The sequence below is a fragment of the Micropterus dolomieu genome, linkage group LG15 (genome assembly GCF_021292245.1).
Source record: "Micropterus dolomieu isolate WLL.071019.BEF.003 ecotype Adirondacks linkage group LG15, ASM2129224v1, whole genome shotgun sequence".
In the NCBI taxonomy this organism is placed as follows: domain Eukaryota; kingdom Metazoa; phylum Chordata; class Actinopteri; order Centrarchiformes; family Centrarchidae; genus Micropterus; species Micropterus dolomieu.
This window is the reverse complement of record NC_060164.1, coordinates 21,280,169-21,304,903: the sequence shown is the minus strand read 5'-3', so window position 1 is coordinate 21,304,903 and position 24,735 is coordinate 21,280,169. Positions and strand designations below refer to the sequence as shown.

Sequence of the window (24,735 nt, the reverse complement as noted above, 5' to 3'; positions counted from 1 at the left end):
AAGAAACTAATGAGGTCATTGTGGGTAGTGTGAGCTTTCTGCTGGTTTTGGTTGTGGGAAATGAAGGCTTTGAAGTCTCATCTAATTATCATAACCCTGATACATCCACACATACAATATATTATTTTGTGCTATGGGCAAGATAGTAAGTAGTCGAAGTCAGAGCCCCTCAGCTCTGGAACGCCCTGCCTGGGAACCTGAGGCTTGCAGGATTGGTGACATCACTTCTCCAGACATATTTTACTTTATATTTTAAATAGCTTGATATAATTTGCCTCTGTTTTAAAATGTTTATAATTTGTGTTCAACCACGTAGCATTTGATAAGTGCTGTATAAATAAAGTTTATTATTATGATTATTATTATTATAAGTATACATTCTTTTGAAAGTCTCTTCATCTTTATTCTGCCTTAATGAAAGTAACTAAGTGATAGCTAGTTTGTATTTGATTCTTGTAAAGCACTTTGTAAAGTTGGTTTTAAAAATTATGTATAAATAAAGATTGTTATTATTATTTATTATTATTATTAATTACGATAAAACTGTAAAACCGTAGGTCGGGTCCGTGAGTAACCAGTGGAGGGCAGTAAGGCCCATTTCCAACAAAGCCACATGAAAGAGAAGAAGAGCGACGTTTCAACACAACATAAGTGAAACTATGGCAAATGACAAGGTCGGTGTTCTCAACTTAATATGCTAACTGAACATTGAAGACACGTTACTGTATTATTATAACAGCCCGCCTAACTTACATTGTCATTAACAGTCAACAATTAGCGTTAGCTGCTAACGTTAGATGATGAAGTAATACAGTTCGCAAGCTATCATAACGTAGCAATTTGGTGTTGGTTAGCTTAGCTTAGTTAGCGTTAAGCTAAGTAGTTATCTTAATTAAGCTAGATTTGTTTGGGTCGTTTTAAATAGATTTAACGTTACAGTGATAGGAACGCATCAAACATTAAACTGATGGTTAACTGGTAATGTAACGTGACATTAGAGTACTTACTGTCTAGCTAACGTTAGCTAACTTGGTAAGAACTTTGATAATGAGACCAGCGGTAACGTTTGCTTACCTTGATGCTAGAAGGATTAACTTAGGTCCCTCTTTCAGAAAGACATTGTCACCATCCTATATATAATCCATTACTGGGGAAGATTTGTTTCTAATGTCAAGTGGGGGACAGGTTTGGTCCATACCCTCAAGATACTTCACATCACAAACAAAAGTAGAGTCGTCTGTTTCAAACTTCTCCATCGATGCTAACGTTACCCAGCAAAATATTATTTGCAAAGACTAAGAACTGACATTGACCTTAATTGTTCTTGGACTTCAATGTGAAACAACCATACACTTATTTCGGAGCTGTCATTGTTCTGCTAGTTTTTGTCATAATACACAAGTGACAGTGTTAGGAAACCCTGGTCAGTGACACTGACCTGTTGTTTGTTTTGTCTTTTTGTGTATTCATGCATGTGTGCAGAGTCCTCTGGGCCAGCTCAAGGACCTGGTGGAGCTCAAGGACCAGCTGGAAGACATTCAGAAAAGGGTGGAGGATGAGATACAGGCTGGGGTTCCTCCAGTAAGGCTGCCTTGAATTATTTATACAGGGCAGACATTTACTAATACATGTGAAAACTGATTGTATGCAGATATAAAACCAGTGGTCAGACAATCATGTACAGTAACGGGTCTAATCTCTCCTGTCCTTTCCTTCTTAGGGAGGCAGTCTGCTGGGTTCTCCTTTCCTGAAGGGTTTTCTGGCCGGGTACGTTGTTGCAAGGCTACGCTCTTCAGCATTGATGGGTGTTGCTGTAGGAACCTGTACAGGAATCTATGCAGCACAAAATTATGCTGTTCCTGACATTGAAAAAACCGTCAAAGACTACATACGCAATCTGAGAGGAGGTAACAAATAAGAGAAAGAAAAGAAAGGAGGAAGAGAGACATCTACAAGAAGAGGGCGCCAGTTCAGCTGCATACGGGAACAGATATGTATATCAAAAGCTAAAAACTTTTCAGTAGTCACAAATTCTAACATAGAAACTGTTACTATAGTAGAATCATTATAGCGGCTATAATTTTTCTGACCTCGACCCTATGCCAACATCCCAAAATGTGTCGTCTTCTTTGTTGTCCTCTGCCCTCTAGTGGTCAGAAATTCAATTATAGCAGCCTTAACGAATATGCACTATGTTTGCTCAGGGGATGATAGAGCATGTAAAAACTGTCTCAGCTCACATCTCATGGTGCTCTTCGGTGTAAACCTATCAAAACCCTTCATGGGTCTTGTTAGTTTTCACATTTTTTGCAGGTGTCAGAGCAAAGTATGTGGTGTGGTGTGATGTGTCTTTGCAGGCACAGCACACCCCTTAATGTGATTATAGGTCAATTTTTCACTTGGTAAACACTTTTGTTTTTAAATTACAGTCATAACTATTTATAGTCATGAATAATAACTTAAGGTACGCTTTTGAGAATTTTATAAACCGTATAATAAGTAAAAATGACTCCAGAAGTTACACACTGTTCAAACATAAGGAAAAGTATTCCTGGAAATGTATGTAATATTTCTCTATATATTCCACCTCACACTGCTGAAAATGTATTTCAGACTCCAGTCTGCAAGAGCTGGTAGCCTATCAAATGAAAATGTATGCCAAAGTGAACTTTAACTTTGCTTAAATGTTTTTAAAAATTGCACTTGGGTGTTTTAACAAAACAGGGAAGTGTGTGTTTAAGTATTTTATGTAATATATATATTAGAGTGCCTACTCTGGTCTGGACTTTATTATCATCTCATGCCATGTGTGCAATAGCATTTCCTGGTGGGATTTGACTGCCTATTTCATATGCTGGAAACTAGTTGATCTTTTGCACTTGTATGAATTGTAGGAATTTAAAGCAACTTTATTTTGTTCCACAGAAATCAATGATTTGGGGGGGGGGGTCAAACATATTTGAATTCAGATTGAGGTCATGTTCATTTTAGTTTTTACTTTAACTAGAAAGTGTATTATAAAACAGTGTGTGCTATGTGTTTGGTAACTGGAAACCAGGAACAACTTGTGCCTATTGACAATCATTGTGTTGCTGTCTTGGTACTGCATGCTCTTCAATTGCTATCTATTATGTTTTTGCATGTTTTCTCTTGTTTTATAAGTAATACCTTTCTTTAAAACTTAATTTACTCTGGAATATAGAATATGACGGGTCCATTGATGGTGCTTTGATTAACTGGCTAACTGTCTCGTCATCATCAATGCAGAAGTATTCAACATTCAACTTAACAGTTTGAAATTCCATTGTGATGTTGTAAAAGAAAACCACAAAACTGTCTTTAAGAATTTATTTGGGTTGTTCAAATAAATGGGGACAATACAGTGTACAATTGTCTCAAAACATTCCTGGTCCTGTGATGTTTCAGTGTTTTATTAAAAAAAAAAATTATTTCATCCCCATAACGTTAGCCAAACATTCAAAATTCAAGTGACCACAATGAATTTCTTTAAATTAATGTAAAGGGGCAGTGGACAGATTGTTTTCATTTACATGTTTCCAAACATTTGTTCTTCATAAAAATATATTAAATAGTTTAATAATTTATTAAGAATTCTGCCCACACTCCATTGTATATTTCCCCTTAGTCCATGCTGTTAATTCTATTTTTTTCTGCTCTTTACAAAGTTCCTATCGTAGAAAATTGGTTCTTGTTAGCAAACGAACATGGGGAAAAAACTGAATAAAACAACATTAAGTCTGTAAAACAAATCCCTAACTTTTACCAGCCATTTAAAAAAACTGAAAGATGATATATAATCAATACAAAAAGTCAGCTCTCTATTTATTGGTTGCAGCTGAGTTCCAATAAGCTGATAGCAAGCAGATAAATGGTTATAATATTGTAAGATTGCCTTGAGCACTATATAATACGATGGTGATTATAAGTTGACAAAGTTGTAGCAAAGTCATGATTTCAAGTTGAACCGTTGCTGGTCTTTGGAGGAGATTTCACCAGCTTCAGTTACCCAAGAAACAAAACAGATGATGGAAAAAAAAGCAGTTAATTCAACATTTTAGCAGCAATATAAAGAAGTTTCCCTTTAAAAACATTCTAAATGTATTTAAATATTCAACATTTTTAATTGGACTGAATTAAACTGCATTGAGACATACAGTACTGCTCACAGATATTTTTTATATGAATACCTATATAGTGAATCAGAGGAACACCATTTGCATACTCACCACAGTATCACTCAACGATATCAGGCATAGTCATCACCTTGCTCAGGCTGCCTACAAAAACAGAAACTTGACTGTCAACAACATTGTAGCTTAAATCAAGCTTTCAAAATATGTGAATAATTAGTGTTTTAGATTTTTTTAAATGTGCATCTGGATCCAAATCTGCATCAAAGTAAAAACAGTGACAGACAAAAAAACTAAATAAAGTATTTAACAAATATTCTTGTTGAATTCAAAATTAAATTGTTGTTCCTTTGCCTGATCAGAGTTTTTAATTTTTTAAGATATCTTGCTAATTACAAAAAACAAGCATGACTGAAAATCAATCTTCTAGGTGGAGATAGTAACATTAATACACAAAAACAAGATTAGATGCATACTGTGCAGTATGGAAAGCTGTCACAAAATGTTAGGTACTAGTGAAAAAGCTTTCTGTTTTGTGCCATTGAGCATGTTTTCCATGAAATCAAGGTCTCATAATGATTTACTGTTAGGAAAATTAAACTTGACTGAAGTACAGGTTTTTATTTAAACTACTACATAAATTACAGCATAAAAAAGAATCAAATCTGACACATAATGTTAACATGTTTCCTGTTTTTTTCAGTGTGTGGTGCGGTGACCACCAAAAGCTATTCTTAATCGTATTTGGTGACCAATTGTCTTGTCTCACCAGTGGCGACAGAAGTATGGCAAAGGGTCGGTCCGTTGCGCAGAGAACCAGGGATGTGGTCCCCGTTGGCTGGGTTCACACACCAGCATTGCTTCATAAAGCACTGCTGGGCCAGGTAGAGGCCGCGCTCGTCACAGGCGGGGCGGAAACCAGGCACCGGCAGAGCCTTCACACCAGCGGCCTGCAGCTGGCAGTCAGTGCTCTGCAGAAGGGCTGGTGAGAGGAGAGGAGAGTTAAATCACCCTTTTCTTACAGAAAATTGGAGGAATGCAAATGATTCATTCATACATTGGATATATGTACATAGATGAATACAGTAAATATATAAAGAACATACTAGGGTTTTCTGGGACTCCAGTGGAAGCCTCCTGCAACACAATCAGTGAAACAAAACAGAAAACTTGAGGAAAACAATATGACTTCATTCCACAAGAGGGACAAGTTAAAAACATTAGTGTCACAGTATGAAGATGGATTTTTAATCATAGCATTAAACTCAAACAATATACTTGCACCTCAGTCATAAGAGGCTAGAGACTGACTGATAAAATGTCTTGGATGCTTTGTGAGATGACCTTAGCTTATCAGTATCAGCGAATTTGCAACAAAAACAAAATTGCAATAGAGAAACAAAAATGATTTGTGTAAAAAAAAAAAATCAACCAATATATAATTATGGGATTTTTGAAACTCAATTATTAATTTCAGCCTAATTTTACCTCGTCCACTGAGACATCCATTACCTCGGGCAGGGCGTTCATGGGAACGTGCATCCGCATGGGCACGGCAACTACAGACAGAAAGAGAAACAGTGTGTGTAAGTGGTAGAGGAGAAAAGAGATATTTTGAGGAAATGAAAGTGTGACCCCAACACAGATACGTGGAAACTTGAATCCAGTCTATTCTGAACTTCAAGCCAAAAAAGACCAATACAACACAGATTCACCTGAGACTGCTTGACCTGCTATTCTGTCCATTTTTTAAAATTTGTTATAAGACTTAATGTTTGTCCTTCCATCCAGATGCACATGCAACTTTTGGAAAGTCCCATCAGATCAATGTCAGAGCCACTTATGGTTCAAATGGCATTTAGCTTAAGAAAAAAGAGGAAGAACATGATTTGGTTTGCCTTTCCCCAGCACTTATTTATCATAAATCTAATGAGTAATATTACAGGTTGCTGGGGATTCCGCAGACACTTTCTCTAGTTGCTCACAAGTTTGTTGACAAATTAATTTTATCCTACTTTTGCAGCAAAATACATTCTGCTAAATGCCAACAGGGTACAGTATATCTCTCCTAATCTGAAGTGAATTTGGCCTCCTCACCAGATCTTCCCTTCGTCAGCTCTGCCTTCAGGTTGTTGCTCTGCTCCTCCAGAGACTTGATGTCGTTCCTCTGGCTGAGGAGGAAGTAGGCGATCATCGCCTGGCCCACAATCAGGACACAGGCCAACAGGGTTATACCTGCCACTTTATAGGCCCGGGAGGAGCGGCCACTGGAGAGCAAGATGAGAAAGGAGGAGATGAGAAACATGTTTAATTTGGAAGACTTGTTGGACATTTACATACTGAAATGGAAATCAGAAGGAGAAATAAAGAGTGGCAGACAGTGGAAAATGAAAAGAGACATGGAGATGTTTTAATATGAAGGGGCATAATCATCAGCCACTTTAACTGTGCAAGGATCGGTACTTCTGGAATCTTTCTTGATTAAATGTATGACTTCAAAAAAGGTTTTAAATAAATATAATAATGGGACAAAGAGATGAATAGAGACAGACAAGACGAGGTAGATAGGTAGCAGAGGGCATTGTGGAGGCTGATCCTTGCTTGAGAATTAGGGAAATTCTTTGATCCTGGAACCTGAGCCATGGTATGTACTGTAGACACTACGTCACCACCAATTCATAAAATCAGCTGTTGCCAAGCAGACACTTAAATGAAAGTTTAGGAATTTTTTGGATCTGCCTTTTGCACTTTCTAGTTCACGCCAAGGCCTTTTTTTGGAAATTCCCATTAGTCCTCTCTGAAACTAATTTTAAATCTCAGCTAACTGATGTGTCCATTCTGTAATGAGTTGATGCTAAAATCATTAAATGCAGTCTTGTTTTTAAATGTGCTATTAAATATATTTTTAATTGAAGTGTTATTTACTTATGAAAACAAAACAAAATAAATGTCAAAGATAGTCAAAGAGATACATAGAATTTTAGTCATAGAATTTAGAATTACAAACCATTTAAAGGACCATACCCAAGTTTTGGTGGATTTCATTCCCTAGTTTACAAGTACACGTATAATTTACATTCCTGTTGACAATTCCTAATTATGTAGAGGTTTTTTTTGCATTTTCCTGGCTTTTCACACAGCCATTAATTCCCATTGTTTTGTATAATAGAAAAATCAATAAGCAGACACATGAAACTTGATACAGATTGGTAACGTTTGTTGTTTGGTAATGTTTTTATAAGTGTGGACAGATTAGAAAACTGTGTATACTTGTTCACTGTGATGGAATCCATAGTCAAATCAAAGTTTCAAGAGTGTACTGACTGATTTGAATTGAGATAAATGGAAATAAGTGGCTGACTGGTTAGCAAAAAATACATTTAAATAATCTGAATTACAAAATGGATACCTGTATACAAAGTTTGTTGTTAATGGGTTAAAACATGCACATCAGGAAAGTCTCCAGAAGTAATTTACAGTAAATGGTTAACTTTGTGGGCACCAGCTTTTTGGGCCTAGTGATGGGATCCCATCAAGACAGCAATAACAAGCACACACACAACACTTACTCTTGTCCTGGAGGGATATTGACAGCTGTCTGCTGGCTGTCAGCTCTGATGAGAGGCTGGTTTTGGGTCTCGGGGTCCGCCATCTTCACACAAACACAAACCTGCGGGACATATATTCATATTCACATTAATGTTTAAACGCACAGTATATGATGCTACTGACACAAAACACACACACTTACACACACACATACACTTGCAGTAATCCTACACAAAGAAATAATAGGCCTACCTTATTTCAGGTCAGGGGTCAGACTGTTTCACAAATATCAATGACAGAATTCAGTGAAGATTTTACCTTTAAGGCTGAAGAGAGACAAGGAACTGAAAGCAACAGGCGGGGAAACCCACACTCACAACCTGAACAACCAAATTCTCTGGCTTTTTTTTCAGACCGAATTTCTGATTGGTTCTTCATGTTGACGCATCATCTGTTACTATGGGCAGAGCATAGAGATATTTAGCAAGCACCAAACAGCTGGTTGAGAGGTTTATTATGCCTTTATACTTTATATCTTCATATTGTTTAAATTTATAATTCATGAAATATTTGTTGACAGATAAATAACTTGATAATGATAAGAATGATTAGGAAACAAATTAAATGTGTTAGAAGAAATAACTGAGACCATGTTGGATATATGTACCCTGGGTTATGGATTTAATATAGAAAACATAATTACTCTATTACTATTATTAATAGTAGTGTTTTGGTATTTGTAGTATTTTTATTGTATTTCAAGTACTATTATTTCTGCACCTGCACTGCAATTTCTGCACTGTGGGTTCCTCTAGAATTAAATTCATAATCACTGCAGTTGAGGATTGATAAATCCTTAAATCACTGTCTTGAATTTGTTTTTGCCCATGACACACAGCCAAAGACCCAGTTTTTAGGTCCAACAATGTCCAGCAGACCATAGCATTTAGTTATCAAGTGTTTTCCAAGGAGTAAGTGACACAGGGAGAGTACAGAATAAATGGTAGACTTTATTAATATTTTAATACACATTTCAAATAAATTTCAACATGTTTTACTTAGAGAGCTGCTGTGATCATGTCTTCTTACCACTCTGTACATCTAAATAGGCTAGCAAATGTACAAATATGTAGATTTTGGGCCTTGCAGACTCATTAGGTCTACGGAATAATTATTTTTTTGCTGTAGCTCTTCCACAATTATAGCATTTCCCATTTCCTAAATATTTAGAAATTTTTACCCGGACAGACTTTAAAGCATCTGGTGAATACAGCCCTGCTCCTCACAATATGGACAAACAAAACAAAGTATCATGCAACCATTGAGCCATGACAAGTATCTAGGTTTTTATTTGTTTTGACTTTGACTTTTGAGGAACAAAAAAGGTAACATCAAATGAAGATACAATGGAAGTCTGATGTTTGCAAAGCAGCAGCTAATTAAAGGAAGTGAGAGTGCAATGGGGGAAATGGCGATACAATTACAGTAGCCTAAGTCAAAAACAACTTCCTTGTGATCAGGTTTGAATGCACTGTGGAAAGGTTTTAGGTGTTTTAGGTGTAAATGCTGTAAAGTAAGAGTGTTTACAAAAATAGACATGTTAATATATATTTATCAATTAAAATACAAAGTGAGTAAACAGAAGACAATCTAAATCAAATCAATATTTGGTGTGACCGCCCAAATCACTATTGGGATAGTCTCAAAACTTCTTGATTTATGTGAAACCAAAATTTATCAAAACCTTTTGGGCCCCCCCCCCCCCCCATTTTACTGCCGATCTAGCTACTTTCACTCCAGTCCAGTAGGTGGCGGTAAGTTGCCTGTAAGGTTGTGTGAATGTTTGTGCCCTTTAAGACTTTTGGATGTTGTCATTGGTTGAACTCATACTGTTGCAGGAAGCAGCCTACTATTTACAACCTGCTTCCAGCGGAGTACCTACAAATAATTTGAGCATTTTCAAAGGTATAAAAGTAGAGTTGGTTAGTTGGGGTTACTGCCGTGTGGGAAAAAGTGGCATTCATGAATATGCTTGTAGCACCATTTAGCCGGCTAGCTTTGCTAGCGTTAGCGTGAAGCGCCAAATTTAAATAACGTCTAACCTAAACTTGGGCATGATAGATAGCAAACGTTTGCACGTTCGTTGTTTACTTCATTAAAGTACATGTTGCGTCTCCGTTAACAAAGATAATATGTTCTTGCTTTCGGTTTAGCCGGAACGATAGTTTACTGGTTAACTAATTGGCATGTAGCGTTAGCTAGCTTAAGTTCACGTTAATGTTAGCTAACTGAGTAACATTTACCATTACATGTCCACTGGTTAACGCCAACATTAATGAGCTGACTACATTTTACATACATACACTGTTATTTGGTCAGTTAGCTAAACTAACTAAATACATTTTATGACAGATGATGCGAAGACCCCGAGCATCAACTGCCAAAGCTGTGAAGTTACAGGACGGAGACATGGACACCGACCTGTAAGTTAATTTTTTTCATTCACTGTTTTTTTTTAAAGGATGCAGTTTGCAGCTCACCAGTACATCTCAGGGCTAAAAAAGAGACAAACATAACGTTACTCATACTGACATTGTTAGATTGTGCAGTTAAGAATCTCTAATCCATTAGAGACACTAGCCTATGTTTACAATGTTGAAGGTGACTAAGTATGCAGCATTCAACAGAAAGAGCTAGATCATGTTACAGTATTAGAGCTGATTTTTCACTTTGTTCCTACCATCAGGTCCTTTTCCCAGACAATGAGTAGCGATGAGGACAGTGAGGAATGGAGGCCACCAGAGTCAAAGCCAAAAGTCCCTAGCAAGACTGCCAAAGCCCCTGCAGCCAAGGAGAAGAAAGCAGCTGTGAAGAGAACTGCTAAACCAAAGGAGCCGAAAGCACCCAAGCAACCTAAAGTTCCCAAAGTGCCTAAAGATCCGAAGCCAAGAGCACCACGTAAACCTGCAGCAGAGCGAAAAACACAGGCCGCTAAAGTTCTGAAGGGTACTTGTGCACCTGAGTTGGCTGGAACAAAGAGGAAAAAAATTGATGAAAAAAAGAATGATGAGGCTGGAGAAGACAAAGGAGATAAACTAACAGACTGTCCAGAGCGAGAAAGGACTGAAGAGAGTGGGCCAAGTATAAGAATGAAGGAGGAGGTCAGACTGATGGCCATTTTAGTTAGAGTATATCTGCATACACATACACACAAAAGAAGATGAAATAGAGCTGGGAACAATTATAACCACAGGTCTGTTTACTGCTAGTTTATGACTAGACTTAAATGTTAGAATGTATGGTAAGAATATATGTGTATTACTGAACTATGCTTACTGATATTGCTGTATGTGAAACAGTTAATAGAATAAATCCAGTTACTTTCCCTGAATTGTCATATTTTCAACACTTTATAAAGACAGCAAAGCTCTTTTTATTCTATTGCTGATATTACCTTCTAACAACATAAACACATATCCCATCACTAATCTCTGATTGTTCTCAGTCCTTTTTTATTTTTTGTCTTATCTTGTGCTGTTTTTCTTTTTTCTTGTAGAGGGTGTCATTTATCGTGTCAGAATCCCACCAGGCAGACACATGGGCAGGAGAGGGATCATCACTAGCTGGGCTTAGAACAAAGAAAGAAGAAGTAGAGGAGGAGGATTTCACGTTTGATGAGCCCTGTCAAAAGAAACAGAAGACCAGTGGTGCCTGCCTGGGCCAACCAACTGCTTTACCATCATCCGAAGCACAATCTCTGAGGAATGACCTCAATATGAACTGGGACTTTATAGAGGTATTGGAGGATTTGGTGGTGTGTTTTATGTGTGAAAGTGTTTGTCTATACTTTTGTCAGATTACTGGCAGACAAACAATGCTAAAATGTGTGGACAGTTTGTAGGTGACCCAATGGGGCAATAATGAAACTGCCACCACCACTTCTTGGTTAAACACTTTTGGACACTAGGACACTGTTGCCAACATGACAATGAGCTGTTGATGGGTGGCATTACTCTTTCTCCATCCATTGTCTTTGGATTACTGTCTGTCCGCAGATTACAATTACAACCTTCTGATTTACTGGACATTATAGGACATAATGGGCAATATCGTGGACATAATCACTGAACATTTTTATTTAACCGTACACACATACCTGTTCTTGAGATTTGATTTTTGAACTATATGCCTCTTTTCCTACATATCTATATGTAACACATCAAGAAGCAACATTACTATTAACCTACAGCTGGCCATATGTATATTTGGGATTTTGAAGTGTGTTCTGTGTGTTTACTAATATTTTAAAATTTGCACATGTATTGATATTTTATATTTCCTAATTTGTACTACAACTGCTGCACACCAATTTCCCTTGGAAAAAAATAAAGTCCTATTTTATATTTAACAAAGTTAAAAAAAAATTCTTTAACAAACTTGTTTTGACAGTTGGGTCCCCTGTGTAGACTAAAATGCAAAGAATGGGATGGCATGCACACTTACAACACTGAATTGCTAAAGCCAGAGACTCAAAGAGAAACCGTGAAGATATTAGATATTAACAACAGACAAACCGTTTTATTGTTAATTGGTGGTCATATGGGCAGTGTCTTACTGCCTACTTGCTTAGATAGATGTACTGTTTGAATATCTGTGTGTGTCCTTCCCCTTAGCTGCTGTCCATCCTGACATGTGTGGAGCGATGGGTGTGTGTAAATATCATTGCGCTGCTTCGTGAGGAAAACACGGTGCCATTCATGGTGCGCTACCGCAAAGACATGATTAACCACATGGACGCCGATGCCGTCCGAGATGTCCAGCTGGTATACGAGGAGTTATGGTAGGCAAATGAAACATCTTAAGAGAAAAAAATTGAAAAATAAAACTAACTAAGACACCTTATTACCCACTTATACCTTTGCCAGCATTAAATAATGAAATGCATGTAGAGGCACAATTAGATACAAACTTTTATATATTTACAACTGTAGCCATGAAATGTTTTGTTAAATGAGCTGAAAAAGATTGGGTTAATTTTGAGACCGCATTTCTGAAATTGGCCACTAGATGGTGCTATTGGTCAAACTTTGAGGCCTGAAACGAGTGTTGTGTGTCACTTGTGTGCTTCTGCGTGCTATAATTGTGCACTATATATAATGCATTTCTTTTTGTATATTTGTGTATGTGTGTGTGTTTCTTCAGCTCTCTTGCCAAGAAGACTCAATCTGTTATTCAGACCCTGAAGAAGGATGGGGTTTTGACAACTGAGTTGGAACAAAACCTTAGGAGCTGCCGATCAGCTGATGAACTGGATCATGTGGTCAGAATCACATTTTTATTCTAAAGTAATATCTATCATTTAAATGTGATTCAAAAATCTCATTCGTGTTTGCACTATTATTTATCCACACCTGAAAGTGGCTCTTATACCCTCCTTACGATTCATCACAAATGCTTCTGTTTGTGTCTTTAGTATTCCCCCTATAAGAAAGGCAGTAAGCTGACGAAGGCTCGCAGGGCCAAAGCACTTGGCCTTGAGGTGGCAGCCACTACACTGATCAACTCGCCACACACTCTGGATTTAAGGGCATGGGTAAAACCTGGTACTGAGGGTAAGACACAGTTTTGTGGACATTAAAATAAATGTAAACCTGAAGGTTAACATTATGCTTGGAGAGGAACCTCCTGGACCTGTTGGGCTTTTTTGTGTCAAACTCATGAAAAGAAGATTATTTTCATTTAAAAGATCAGATTTGGAGAAATTACAATCACAAATGATTTATTATGCACTGATTTTGAGCTCTTCAGGATTTTTTTTTCAGTTTGAATCAAATTGTTAGGATGTACAGATTCAGGTATACACAAGAGGCCCTACTCTTTGGATCAAATTTAAAGCTAGAGAAGGCCACAGATTTTAGGATAGTGGTGGGCGACAATGAGGCCACAGCCAAGGAATCTGTCAATTGCTTAGGCTGGGTCTTAGACAATCATTTATTAGGAGTTGTTGTTGATTATTTTGTGCTCTGGTGTGATAGGGTATTCCTTCAATTAAATGTAGAAAAGACAAAGGACATGCTGATTGATTTTAGGCGTAAGTCATCAACTTCTCAGAACACTACCGTCAATAGGCAGATGGTGGGATTCGTAGAAACATATAAGTATCTCGGCAGTTTGATTGACAATAAATTGAATTTTAATTCCAACACTGAGATGCTCTGCAAAAAAGGCCAACAAAGACTGTTTGCCTTCGCAAACTGTCAAAGTTTCATGTTGATAAAACCCTCATGACCCTTTTTTATAAATCATACATTGAGTCTGTATTAACATTCTCTGTAATTTGCTGGTATGGTAATCTCACTGTTAAGGCCAAAACTGCTCTTTCCAATATAGTGAAGGTCAGCAGTAAAATTTTAGGTGTCCAGCAGTGTAGCCTCACTGACCTGTATAATAGACAGGTAGTTAGGAAGGCCAAGTCAGTTATTGCTGATAGCTCCCACCCCCTTCATTTGGAGTTTCAGATCTTACCTTCTGGTTCTCGGTTCAGATTACCCCCAGTAACGAGCAATAGATACAGGCACTCATTCGTTCCGAATGCCATCTCTTTTCTAAACTCAGTCCGGAGAAGTAGATAGAGTTAATAATTAAATAGTGATGGGGTTGTTATAACATGTATAGTACTGATGTTGATGATGTTGTTGAAGTGATGGTGATTGTTATGGAAATGTTCCCCTGTGTTGCAGTCTATTATTGCTATACTGTTTTATGATGAACATCGTTAGATGTTTCTTTTTAACATATGGTTGTTGAATTGGAGGCCTATTTATTTATTTATTTATTTTTAGAAATGGAGCACCTCATTCTGTAGCGCTTATCTATCTATCTTCTAAATTCTCTGTTGTACAACCAGAGCTTTTAACATTTAGTATTTAATAATAATAATAATAATAATAATAATCTTTATTTGCAGAGCACTTTTCAAAAACAAGTTACAAAGTGCTTTAACAAATGTAAAGACAATAATACCCAAGAGACAATAATACAAAAACAATACAAGATAAAAGCATGAAAACATTGAAAAGACTAAAATACACATAAATATAAAATTAGTAAAATACAATAAAATAAAAGGGATAAAATAAAATCAAATAAGATCGGGAAAGGCTCTCCTATAAAAGTATGTTTTAAGAAGGGACTTAAAAGAGTTTACTGACTCAGCCGACCTGATTTCCTCGGGCAGGCTGTTCCAGAGCCTCGGGGCCCTGACAGCAAACGCTCTGTCCCCTTTAGTTTTCAGTCGAGACTCTGGAACAGACAACAGACCTCTGCCCGAGGATCTCAAGGTAGACTCAAGGTAGACTCTCTAGACTCTGTCACGTCTGTCACATGTGCTCAGTGTGAAATGTGATAAAATTAGTAAATACAATAAAATAAAAGGGATAAAATAAAATCAAATAAGATCGGGAAAGGCTCTCCTATAAAAGTATGTTTTAAGAAGGGACTTAAAAGAGTTCACTCCGTGTGTGTTTGTGTGTGTCAGGTCTCTCATCAGTGGAAGAAGTGGCAACAGGTGTAGAGCACATCTTGGCTGATATGATAGCCAAAGACCCTGAGACACTCACCTACGTGAAAACATTGTGAGAAGATGTTCATTGTAATATCCACGTTGGTCTGTGTTTTCTTGATATTGAAACAAGAGCAACTTTTACTCAATACATTGAAAATGTGTGTTCCTCTCTTACTGTGTCAGGTGTGAAAACAGCTTTGTGACCATCCAGTCCTCCGTGTCCAAATCGGCACTAAAGGAAAGAGAGCAGGAGAAGTCTGTCCAAGGTCACAAAAAACCAGGGGCCCCGAAAAACAAAAACAAGGACATCGACAAGTTCCACCTCTACTTTGACTTCACCTGTAACATCCAGCGCATCCAGCCCCATCAGGTAACAAGGGAGCATATCCCTCCCTCCGGCCTTCCTTCTTTCCTTCCTTCCTTCCAATTATTTAACAACATTTTAAGCAGTGACCTGCAGAATAGAAGTTTTGGTACTCATATGTTGTAATTATATGATACCACTTCAATTTTGTAGGAGCACTGGAGCAGTCAGGACTTCAGTGTGTAGCCTATAGGTTAGCCCCTGGGTTGTTGTCATTGATGTGTCTCCCAACCCTTTGGCTATTACCAAGTCACCGGGAAAAGAAAAACATTAATTATATGAAACTGTAATATGTTTGATATGAAGAGTTTACGGATGATTTAATACAACTGTTACCACAAGTTGGAACAAATACAGTACGAGCAAGCAGCTTAAACAGAGAGCTAACTCTTACATTTTCAGCGTACTCGCAAGCCATGAAGTGAAATTTGTAAGTGAAATAGACAAATCTGCAAATACATGGGAATTTAAAAGTGACATTTTACACATCATTGTATTCAAGTCCATGGGATTTCATCCAGTGCATGAACATGTAAAAAGACAATACACATCCACACATTTGCTTTAGGGTTCTTTTTGGTCTTTTCTGTCTTTTTGTTTTAAATGGTTCGTTGTACTTGCACACCAGTCAACTTAAAATGGAAGAGATGTGAATAGAAAACAATGACAGTTCTCATTACTTCATATTAGTGTATTTCCCAGAAGTAATCTGTAATCACTGTTGGGGAATGATGATCAATCTCCTATAATAATAACACAGCCTTAAGAAAATGAAAAAAAAACAACTTATAATTTAATTATGCTGGACCATATTAAAAGTCATTTACACCTGTATTGTGTGTTTTGACTTGCCTGATAAACACACACATATACACACACACACAACAAATGCACACCATCTGTTTGTGTTTGTGTCATTTCTGTCTGCTTCATGTGTGCCGCCTCTGAATGCTAGCCATGTCAGTCGCAGTTAGCCTTGTCTGTGCCTCTATATTTACCCCTCCTGTGTCCTGCTCTGCCTCCTCTGCTCCCCCTCTATCCCTCTAGTGACTAGTGGGTTGCTCAGAGTTGGTCCCGGGCCTCATGTGTCACCACAGCTTCCATCACCCGCTGCCTCTCTGCCACACCACACTCTCTGGCAACCGCGCTCTGCCCTACAGCCATACAATCACGTACACATACATGCATGCACACACACTTGCTAACACACAAGCACACCCTGCAAGTCCCCTCATTCTCTCCTCTTAACATATGTGACATGTCCCCTGCTGACATGCCATTGGATTAGGAAGCTTTGATTGACAGGCGCTCTCCTATAGTGACAGCTACTGCTGCTGGGCCCACAGGCGGAGGGAAGAATGGGGAGAGGTAGTGGGGGTGGTAAAGGGAGGGAGAGGATGAACAGATGAGCGACGTTGAGGTGCGTCCGTCACTAATCTCTCTTGCTCCTCTCTGATATGCCTCCCTCCCTCTTTTTCTGACTAAACCTCAGCCCTCCAATCCACTCCACACCTCCCCTTTTCCACTCTCCTCTCCACTGTATGAGAGACCTTTAATTCGATGACTCGCCTTTGTCATGGAGCGTTAATCCACAGGCTGCTGTGACCCTGCTTGCTGTCAGATTCCGGCTAAAATGAACCTTTTCTAGCCGTCAAGTCGTCGGGAAGGGGGAGCAGGTGGGAGATGTGTTTTGACAGGAGGCATGTGTGTGAGCACACACTTGCCGGTTTGCTTTAGCACATTTTATTAAGCCCCTGCTCTGTTGGTTTGTTAAAGGAAAAGGACGGGGGGGGAGATAGAAACATGTTAGAGTTGGATCAGTGAACATGCAAGTTCATCTGTAGATGGGAAATAACACCCTGTAGGGACAAACAAAATTAAGTAGTAAAGAAATGACATCCTTAGTATTTGTAGTTAACAAAAAGGATAGGAAATTAACTTTAAATTGAGGTATTGGTAAGTTTTATTGATTAGACTAAGGCATAGAGAGACAAATAAGTTATGTAAAGAAGGATTAAACATGAACATTCAGTGTTAATTGCCTGCCATAAAATGTGCTGTAAGTATGGGGCTACTACTAATGTCAGTTTTCCTTTTCAGTTAATATGCTGATTATTTTCCTGATAAATTACTTATACAAACCCATAAACTAAACAAAAGATGCAAATTCTCACAATTTAGAAGCTGCAACCTGATTTCTTTTGGGGGGGAATTACTGAAATGAATGATCGAGTATCAAAATTTTCTGGTCATTAAAATGATTCTAATGATCTGTTATGGACTATAAGTCCCCTGATGTATGGCTTTATAGCATTATGTAAGAGTTTTATAAATTCATCTGAAGTTAGTTTATAGGAAGCTCTGGTGTTCAGTATGTCTTAGAGCATAAGCCGTATGACATATCTCGGTGAGATGCTTTGCTCAGATTTAATTCTGTCAGATTTGATTTGGGGCCTTCTTCGAAGGGTATGCATTTACCTTATAGCTATTGGCAGCCGGTACGCTTTTGAGTATGCCAGGGCAGATTTGTTGAATGTGCAGTGGGGTATTTTTAATATGATTTGCGTTGTGATCAAATGGTAGTTTAGCACTCCAGTCTTGGGCTTGCCTGCAGAGGAGCTTGGGTAAATAGAACTGTTTCATCAATTAAACACTTGTTTTTGATGGACAGGTGGAGGAAAAACAAGTTTATTTGCGCTGTCACCCACAAACACTTTTAGTGTTGGTAACACAAACACTTTGTGTGTGTGTGTGTGTATTGGTCTTAATTCTTTTGAGGGCCTCCAAATTATGTAATAAGTGTATTCCTTCTGCTGGTATAAAACATAATTAATTTGTCAATAATGTCATTTTGCAACAATGTACAGTAGTTATATTTTTACACATCTGCTTACTGGTCTGTTTAGCCCCCTTTTCCCTTCTTTTTTTGTAATCTGAAATAAAAAGTGAGATAATTAAATAAATAATAACACATTTGATGAAGCCAAAAAAGTACAGTAAGTGCCAGTTGAAATGCTTTTGCTCCTACTTCATTCTGATCTGATTTGTAGTTCTGTTAACAGCTGTCAGAGCCAACTTGCGTGCCGTTTTGTCTTCGTTTTTGGGGAGAATAAGAGAGTGAAAAAGGGACAGAAGGAGTTCTCCCTGAGCAGCTAGTATGATTGTGTGAAAGATCAGTGTATCTTGCTGGACCATGATCCCTTCTGAAATTTGACCCTCATTTAGAGAATCAATATCTATTTATAATCAAACTATCTAAAGAATAATATTAACCAAATGTGGCTCACATGCCAAATGCTTTACCTAAACTTTTATTTTAGGAGTATAAGGCAATCTGCTTGCCATGTCCTTTAATTGTTATAGACAGTACAGTGTCCTATTTGTGTCATCTAGGTCAATAAGTGTGTTGTCTGTGTGTTTGTGTCGGCATGTGTGCATCTGTTTGTTTATCCTTGATATGTCGGGTGGATAGATGTGTTGATGATAGTATTCCTCCAAAGAAATGGTGAGAGAGAGATGGAGACAGCTAGAGAGAAGACGGTCGTTGGCTGACTGCCCTCCCTAGGGGGCTGGTGGAAGGATGAAGGGGCATCTAGGAAAGACATTCTGTCTGGTCTTGTCAGAGTTTGGCCAGTACTTGGCTACATGTCACTCCTGGCCCATCTAACACACAAACACACGCTTCGCGCTCTGTCTCACATCACCCTTCTTTTCAGATCACCCTCTGTCTCCCACCAGTGACCCAACCCAGGCAGAAACTGAGAGACGTACAGACAAACACTAGGTTATTTATCATCAGCAAGGACCGTGGCCAGCTACAGAGGGGAAACAGAGCAAGGACAAAGATTGCACAACCAAATTGGGGATGTAGTTGCATTCACCACAGTTAGAGTTTGGTAGTTGAAATACAGGATGCTCACAAAAATTAGGGTTAGTGGATCTGCAGTAGTGCTTATCTATATTGTTTATCATGCAGGTAACAAATGAAAGAAACATAAAACCTGCATAATTACTTTATAAGAAGTAGGAAGATGATTTAAATTGATTCACCAAGCACATAGCATGCTAGTTCATTTCACAAAATGATCTTAAAAAGATTGAATGTCAAACCCTGACATCACAGTTTCCTAGGGCAGTTTGGTATTTATTACTTTAATTTCATGGGTTTTCCCAGATGTTGAGAGAATTCAGAAAGAAGTGTTTTGCTTCCTTCCTTCGACAGCATGGTAAACTTCAGTGCTTTGATGAAGATTGTTTGAGAAATCTCATCACAATCAGTGCGGCAGCCCAGGGCAGAAACATGCCAACAAAAGAGAAATCTAACTTTTAATCATAATTCAAACACGCTCGCTGCATTAATTCTTGCCTCTGCTTAGCTGTGTTTATATTTTTATTTTTGTCTGTGTGTGTTGCACATGGATGCAGCATATCCGAGGGTGCTGCTGAATGGTAATGGTTGTGGCACCGTGGGTGCGGGTGGGGTTTAGGCCTTGCGGTCTCAGTGCTGATGGTGGCGTAGTGGTGGCATTTGTCAGCTTGCCTCTTCCGCTTGGTTTCCAGATTGACGTCCTGTTTCTTGGCCCTGTTCTGTGGCGGGCTAAAGGTTCCCCACTGAAAAGGTCAGACACTTACTACAGTTTGCTTAACAGCATGTCACAGTTCCTCTAAGGGGGCACCAGCACACAACACAACAAGCCTGGCCACAGGATATACTCCTAGGCTCATCACTTTCACACACATGCATGTGGAGAGTTAAAAGATTGGGTTCTTGTGCTTATGTGTAGAGGTTTGGGTGTGTGTGTGTTTTTATACATATGTCATTCAGTAACCCAAACTAAGCCTTATGTATACAAATTACGTTGTTAATTAAATATATTTGCCTTTTCCCCCATAATTCTAAGGTGCTGCCAAATGGGAATAGCAAGACAATCTGAAAATGAAGATCATCACATTTAGATTTTAATGTTTGTGGTTTTGTAAATGACCGAGAGCTTTTTTGTTTAAATTCAACTCAATATTTTGAGTTTTACCAAGTAAACTTATTAGACCACACATGTAAACCTAGATATAAATGATACAGAAATCACTTAATAAATAAGTAGTGCCAACAACTACAGAGCAATCTACCGTGTGGATTGTTGTTTTTCAAAATGTTTGCTTTCAGAGTGTGACCTGTAGAGGTTGTGAGTTTTGTCAGTGTGCATGTACACATATGGGCACTGTTTATATAGTTTATTCTAAGTGTGTGTGTGTGTGTGTGTATGTGTACAGACCCTGGCTATTAACCGAGGGGAGAGTCTGAAGATTTTAACAGTGAAGGTGAACATTCCCGACAGGGTGAAGAATGACTTCACTAGGTGGTGCATCAACAACAGGTCAGCAATACAATAATAACACAAACACACACACAATTATTTGAGATTTAGTATTAAAGAGTTGTAGTGAATTGACACCTGATTGTTGTAGAAATGAAATTTTTTTGAAACAAGACAAAGGCTCCTCACTTTTATACAATCCATTCGTTGATCCAGGTTTGTTCTTTTACCTTGAGAAATAATTAAGTGCAGCAGAAACTCCAAGAATATTCAATGTCTTGCACAAATTGGGTGTTTTTTGATCTGTCAGGGATGTGTGGCATATTTTCACTTCAGATAGAGGGCATCAGTTTACAAACTAGGGGAAGTCACATTTTCTTTTATAGATGGAAATGATCCACAGAAAAAAAAAAATAATCAGCTTTTCCCCCACTGTTTTAATGCAGGTGGAGGCCAAAGACGTTTGCAAGAGAAGAGCTTCATGCAATCATTAGGAATGCAGTAGAGGATTCTTTCAAAAGGCTTATTCTGCCTTTCCTCACCAGGAGTTACAGGTATTTTAAGCGTGACTGTTAATGTGTGTGACTTTTCTCCTTTTGATTTACACTGTGTCGCTATTTCCTCTTCTTCTTTCCCCATCCTCACCTATTTTTTTCTTCTCTTTTTCTTTATTTCTTTTAACCTGACCATACAACTAACCCCTACATCTCGCCGTCTCCACTCTTTTTGTTTATATCTTCACTCACTCCTCTGCCCATCTTTTCCCCATCTCTCTCTTGCATTCCCTCTGTTTAGGACCAAGCTGACGAGTGCTGCAGAGAAGGAGTCAATCGCCATGTTTGTGCGGAATCTCCGGCAGCGCCTGTTGCTGTGTCCAGTCAGGGGCTGCGTCATCATGGGGGTGGACCCTGGCTTTAGACATGGCTGTAAGCTGGCAGTTCTCTCTCCCACTGGTAAGGGACTACACGGTGTACACCCACTTTTGCATCCAATATAGTTTGAGTTATAATTCTTTATTCTCCATATATAAGATGATACTTATCTACTAGGTTGCATCTTTATTACAGTCTTTTTGAAAGCTCTTGACACCATAGTGCACACAATCTCGGGAGGGCATCTGAGTGTTGAAGTTGAATGATTGACAGGAATCACAGGTTTATCCTTTGACACTGTGTTTATTTAAAAGGGGTAATATAAAGTACAGCTCATAGGCTTCAGATATGTTACTCTAACATGAATTAAAGCTTTACTTTTGCATACATACTTAGATCAGGGTCTCACTGATGCATCAGAACTATTGTCACAGATGTTCTAATAGTGTTTGCTTCTATCCATACATGTAATTGGTGGTTGTATTTTAATATATTGAATAAGCGTAATTACTTACGTTTTTAAGAACAGAACTATTGTATTTAACCAACAGTATTTTTATGTAATTGTAGTCACATATTCAAGGGTTATCTAACCTTCTTACACTATGCAAAATAAAGTTTCACTGCAAATTCATGGCTAATCTTGTCTAATCTAGTCTTTTACTAATGTCAAACCCACCTAGTACAGAAATACTGAAGAGTCAGACATCTCTTCATTGTTTTTCACATTTTAAGTGATTAAGCTGTAATGAAGTCACAAATTCTGTGATGCCATGTAACCAGGCCACCACTGGACCTGTTATTACCGTCAAGGTGCATGTGCATGTCAGAGACTAGATGCCAGTTGGCATGACCCTGGTGGGTGGATTATGTGTGTGCATATCATGCATATGTGTGTTTATAGCATTGCTGCCTCCTTAGATAGCATACAGTAGAGAGACATTAGCTGATAGTATATAGTTTAGTCTGTTGAGCACCCTCTTGTCATAATACTTTACCAGCAACATTGTATTTTCTCTATATGTCCTTCTGTCTGTCTTGATCTCTCTGATCTCAGGTCAGATTCTCCATACTGATGTTGTGCACCTGCATAATTCAGGCCAGCACAAAGAAGCAGACAAACTGCGCCACCTTATGATTAAATACAGGTACTGTAACTTGTGTGTAAATAGTCTCTGTTCAAGTATACTTTTCAGCTGAATTAAATACAATGTAAGAAAATGTGGCAGTAATGGATAATGGCTGTGTTGTGTTAATTAATGTTTTAATTGCTGTAACTTTCCTGTTCCTAAAAACACAACTTCTCTGTCGTCAGATAGATCAATGAACATAATATTATAAACAGAAAAGAAAATGATGATCCTCACCTAATTTTTAAACCCTTATGGTTGCTTTCTTAATCCTCATTGTCTTTCTCCTCTTTCTCTTGTCCATTCTAGCTGTACCAGGGTTGTCATTGGCAACGGAACAGCATGTCGTGAGACTGAGTCCTTCTTTGCTGACCTCATCTCTAGGCGCTATTTTCACCCCCTGGACGTGTCCTACTGGTAAGGTCTTTTATCCTGGGAATGCTAGAACAGAATAGAAAGAAGTGGGTATAGAAAGTGGATGGATGGGTGAACCCTACTGTCCAGAGGACTGAATTCCATGGCATAATTTTATATTTATTGGTAACATTAGTTAATATTCAACATTTTGTGTATTTCAGTAAAACAAACATTTCAAATCTTGTAAATATTCAATAGAGGTGTGAAAGGATGGAAAAGAGAGTGGGATAAATGGGGTTGTCAATGAAATCAGGAATGATGATGGATAAGAAATCATGGTCTCGTTATAGAAATGGTGAACATTAAGTGTGTGGTGAGAAAAGGGCAAGACAGTACAGGAGTTTAGCAATGTGAGAGAGTAAAGGACAGAAGAGAAAAATGTGTGGGAGCAAGAGAGCGGGGTCACAGATGGAGAGAAAGACAAATTGGATGTGTTCCTCAAGTGAATATTGTCTATTAAAGCCATCTGGACTTTGTTTCACTTCGGGCCAATTAAAGAGACATTTTGTGGTCCACGTTGTGTCTGTAACCAGGCCCAGTCCACACTTCAGAATACAAGGGGACAGAACCTCGGTCCAAGCATAATAACCACTGGCCTCTCCTTGCTCCATGTCTTTCTCTCTCTGCTGAGTTCCATGTGTGTTTGTTGACATGAGGTTAGCATTGGGACCACAGCCTAGAATGATTCTGGGCTGTGTGGGAACGTATGTGTGTCTGCATATGAGAGTTTTCTTCATGCACACTTCAGAGGTCATATCTTTGGTGTCATAGCCCACATTTTCTCTCTAAAGTTCCATTTTCTGTCTATTTGCAAGAAGAGAAACTTTCAAAGTCGGGCGTTTTATTAAGTTAACGTCCACTTGATTATTTTCCTTTTGAAAAGACTTTAGAGCAGAGCAATCCAGCCCAGTAAAATTTCACATCTTGATATAATGTCTCTCTTGTTCATTCTTTTACTGGAGCTAATGGCATTCACGCTTTTCACAACACGTAAGAATGTTGGACTTCTGTTTGATGTGGTGCTGGCTGAATGTCCTATATCACCTGATATGATTAACTGTATTTTTGCAGCACATACCACATGTGTAAATGGTCTGCCTTTTCCCTTAATAGGGTTTGTGGAATAAAGGCTTTTGAAAGTGCATGAACTTTGGAAGTGAAGAGAGATGGTATTTTGACGTTAGCCATAGAAGTGTGGTTGTTGTTATCCAGATGATATCGCCCTGGAGTCATCTGGTCTCATGCCTCACTTTGGTTTCTTTGGACCGTGGATGATGTAGGCTCAGAAACATAGATGTTAAAGTGGAGTCTGTGTATGTCTGTATATAAATGTACATACACGCTGTTGCTTCTCTTCTGTGCCCTCCTTCTTT

The 24,735-nt window shown here is 38.3% G+C and overlaps 3 protein-coding genes across 7 annotated transcripts in view; 2 read left to right on the top strand and 1 right to left on the bottom strand.

The window, feature by feature from the left end:
• The first annotated feature begins 555 nt into the window (after positions 1–555).
• On the top strand, positions 556–3,406 carry LOC123983814 (SLC35A4 upstream open reading frame protein-like). Of its 2 annotated transcripts, none has more exons than XM_046070191.1 (3): positions 556–674; positions 1,483–1,581; positions 1,721–3,406. In XM_046070191.1, the coding sequence occupies exons 1-3, from the start codon at positions 660–662 to the stop codon at positions 1,916–1,918; spliced, it is 312 nt and encodes a 103-aa protein (XP_045926147.1). In that variant the 5' UTR covers positions 556–659; the 3' UTR covers positions 1,919–3,406. The 2 variants fall into 2 exon arrangements, with proteins under 2 accessions (XP_045926147.1, XP_045926146.1); XM_046070190.1 differs by lacking the exon at positions 556–674 and adding an exon at positions 833–1,227.
• LOC123983812 lies at positions 3,335–8,064 on the bottom strand. 2 transcript variants are annotated; one of them, XM_046070188.1, is made up of 8 exons: positions 7,953–8,064; positions 7,721–7,821; positions 6,249–6,418; positions 5,640–5,710; positions 5,258–5,288; positions 4,921–5,133; positions 4,248–4,298; positions 3,335–4,017 (listed from the first exon to the last, which is right to left on the bottom strand). In XM_046070188.1, the coding sequence occupies exons 2-7, from the start codon at positions 7,801–7,803 to the stop codon at positions 4,255–4,257; spliced, it is 612 nt and encodes a 203-aa protein (XP_045926144.1). In that variant the 5' UTR covers positions 7,804–7,821; positions 7,953–8,064; the 3' UTR covers positions 3,335–4,017; positions 4,248–4,254. The 2 variants fall into 2 exon arrangements, with proteins under 2 accessions (XP_045926144.1, XP_045926145.1); XM_046070189.1 differs by having other exon boundaries at positions 8,019–8,037.
• Positions 6,715–24,735, top strand: part of srbd1 (S1 RNA binding domain 1) — a 60,352-nt gene continuing 42,331 nt past the window's right edge. For 2 of the 3 annotated variants that reach the window (XM_046070187.1, XM_046070185.1), the window contains exons 1-14: positions 6,715–6,795; positions 10,113–10,183; positions 10,447–10,861; positions 11,257–11,496; positions 12,374–12,540; positions 12,903–13,020; positions 13,174–13,312; positions 15,238–15,334; positions 15,448–15,634; positions 20,900–21,003; positions 21,390–21,497; positions 21,739–21,896; positions 22,873–22,963; positions 23,255–23,362. In XM_046070187.1, the coding sequence (XP_045926143.1) occupies positions 6,793–6,795; positions 10,113–10,183; positions 10,447–10,861; positions 11,257–11,496; positions 12,374–12,540; positions 12,903–13,020; positions 13,174–13,312; positions 15,238–15,334; positions 15,448–15,634; positions 20,900–21,003; positions 21,390–21,497; positions 21,739–21,896; positions 22,873–22,963; positions 23,255–23,362 (2,006 nt within the window). In that variant the 5' untranslated portion in view covers positions 6,715–6,792. Of the gene's footprint in view, positions 6,796–9,519; positions 9,666–10,112; positions 10,184–10,446; positions 10,862–11,256; positions 11,497–12,373; positions 12,541–12,902; positions 13,021–13,173; positions 13,313–15,237; positions 15,335–15,447; positions 15,635–20,899; positions 21,004–21,389; positions 21,498–21,738; positions 21,897–22,872; positions 22,964–23,254; positions 23,363–24,735 lie in introns of those variants that run through there. The other variant, XM_046070186.1, reaches the window with a different exon arrangement.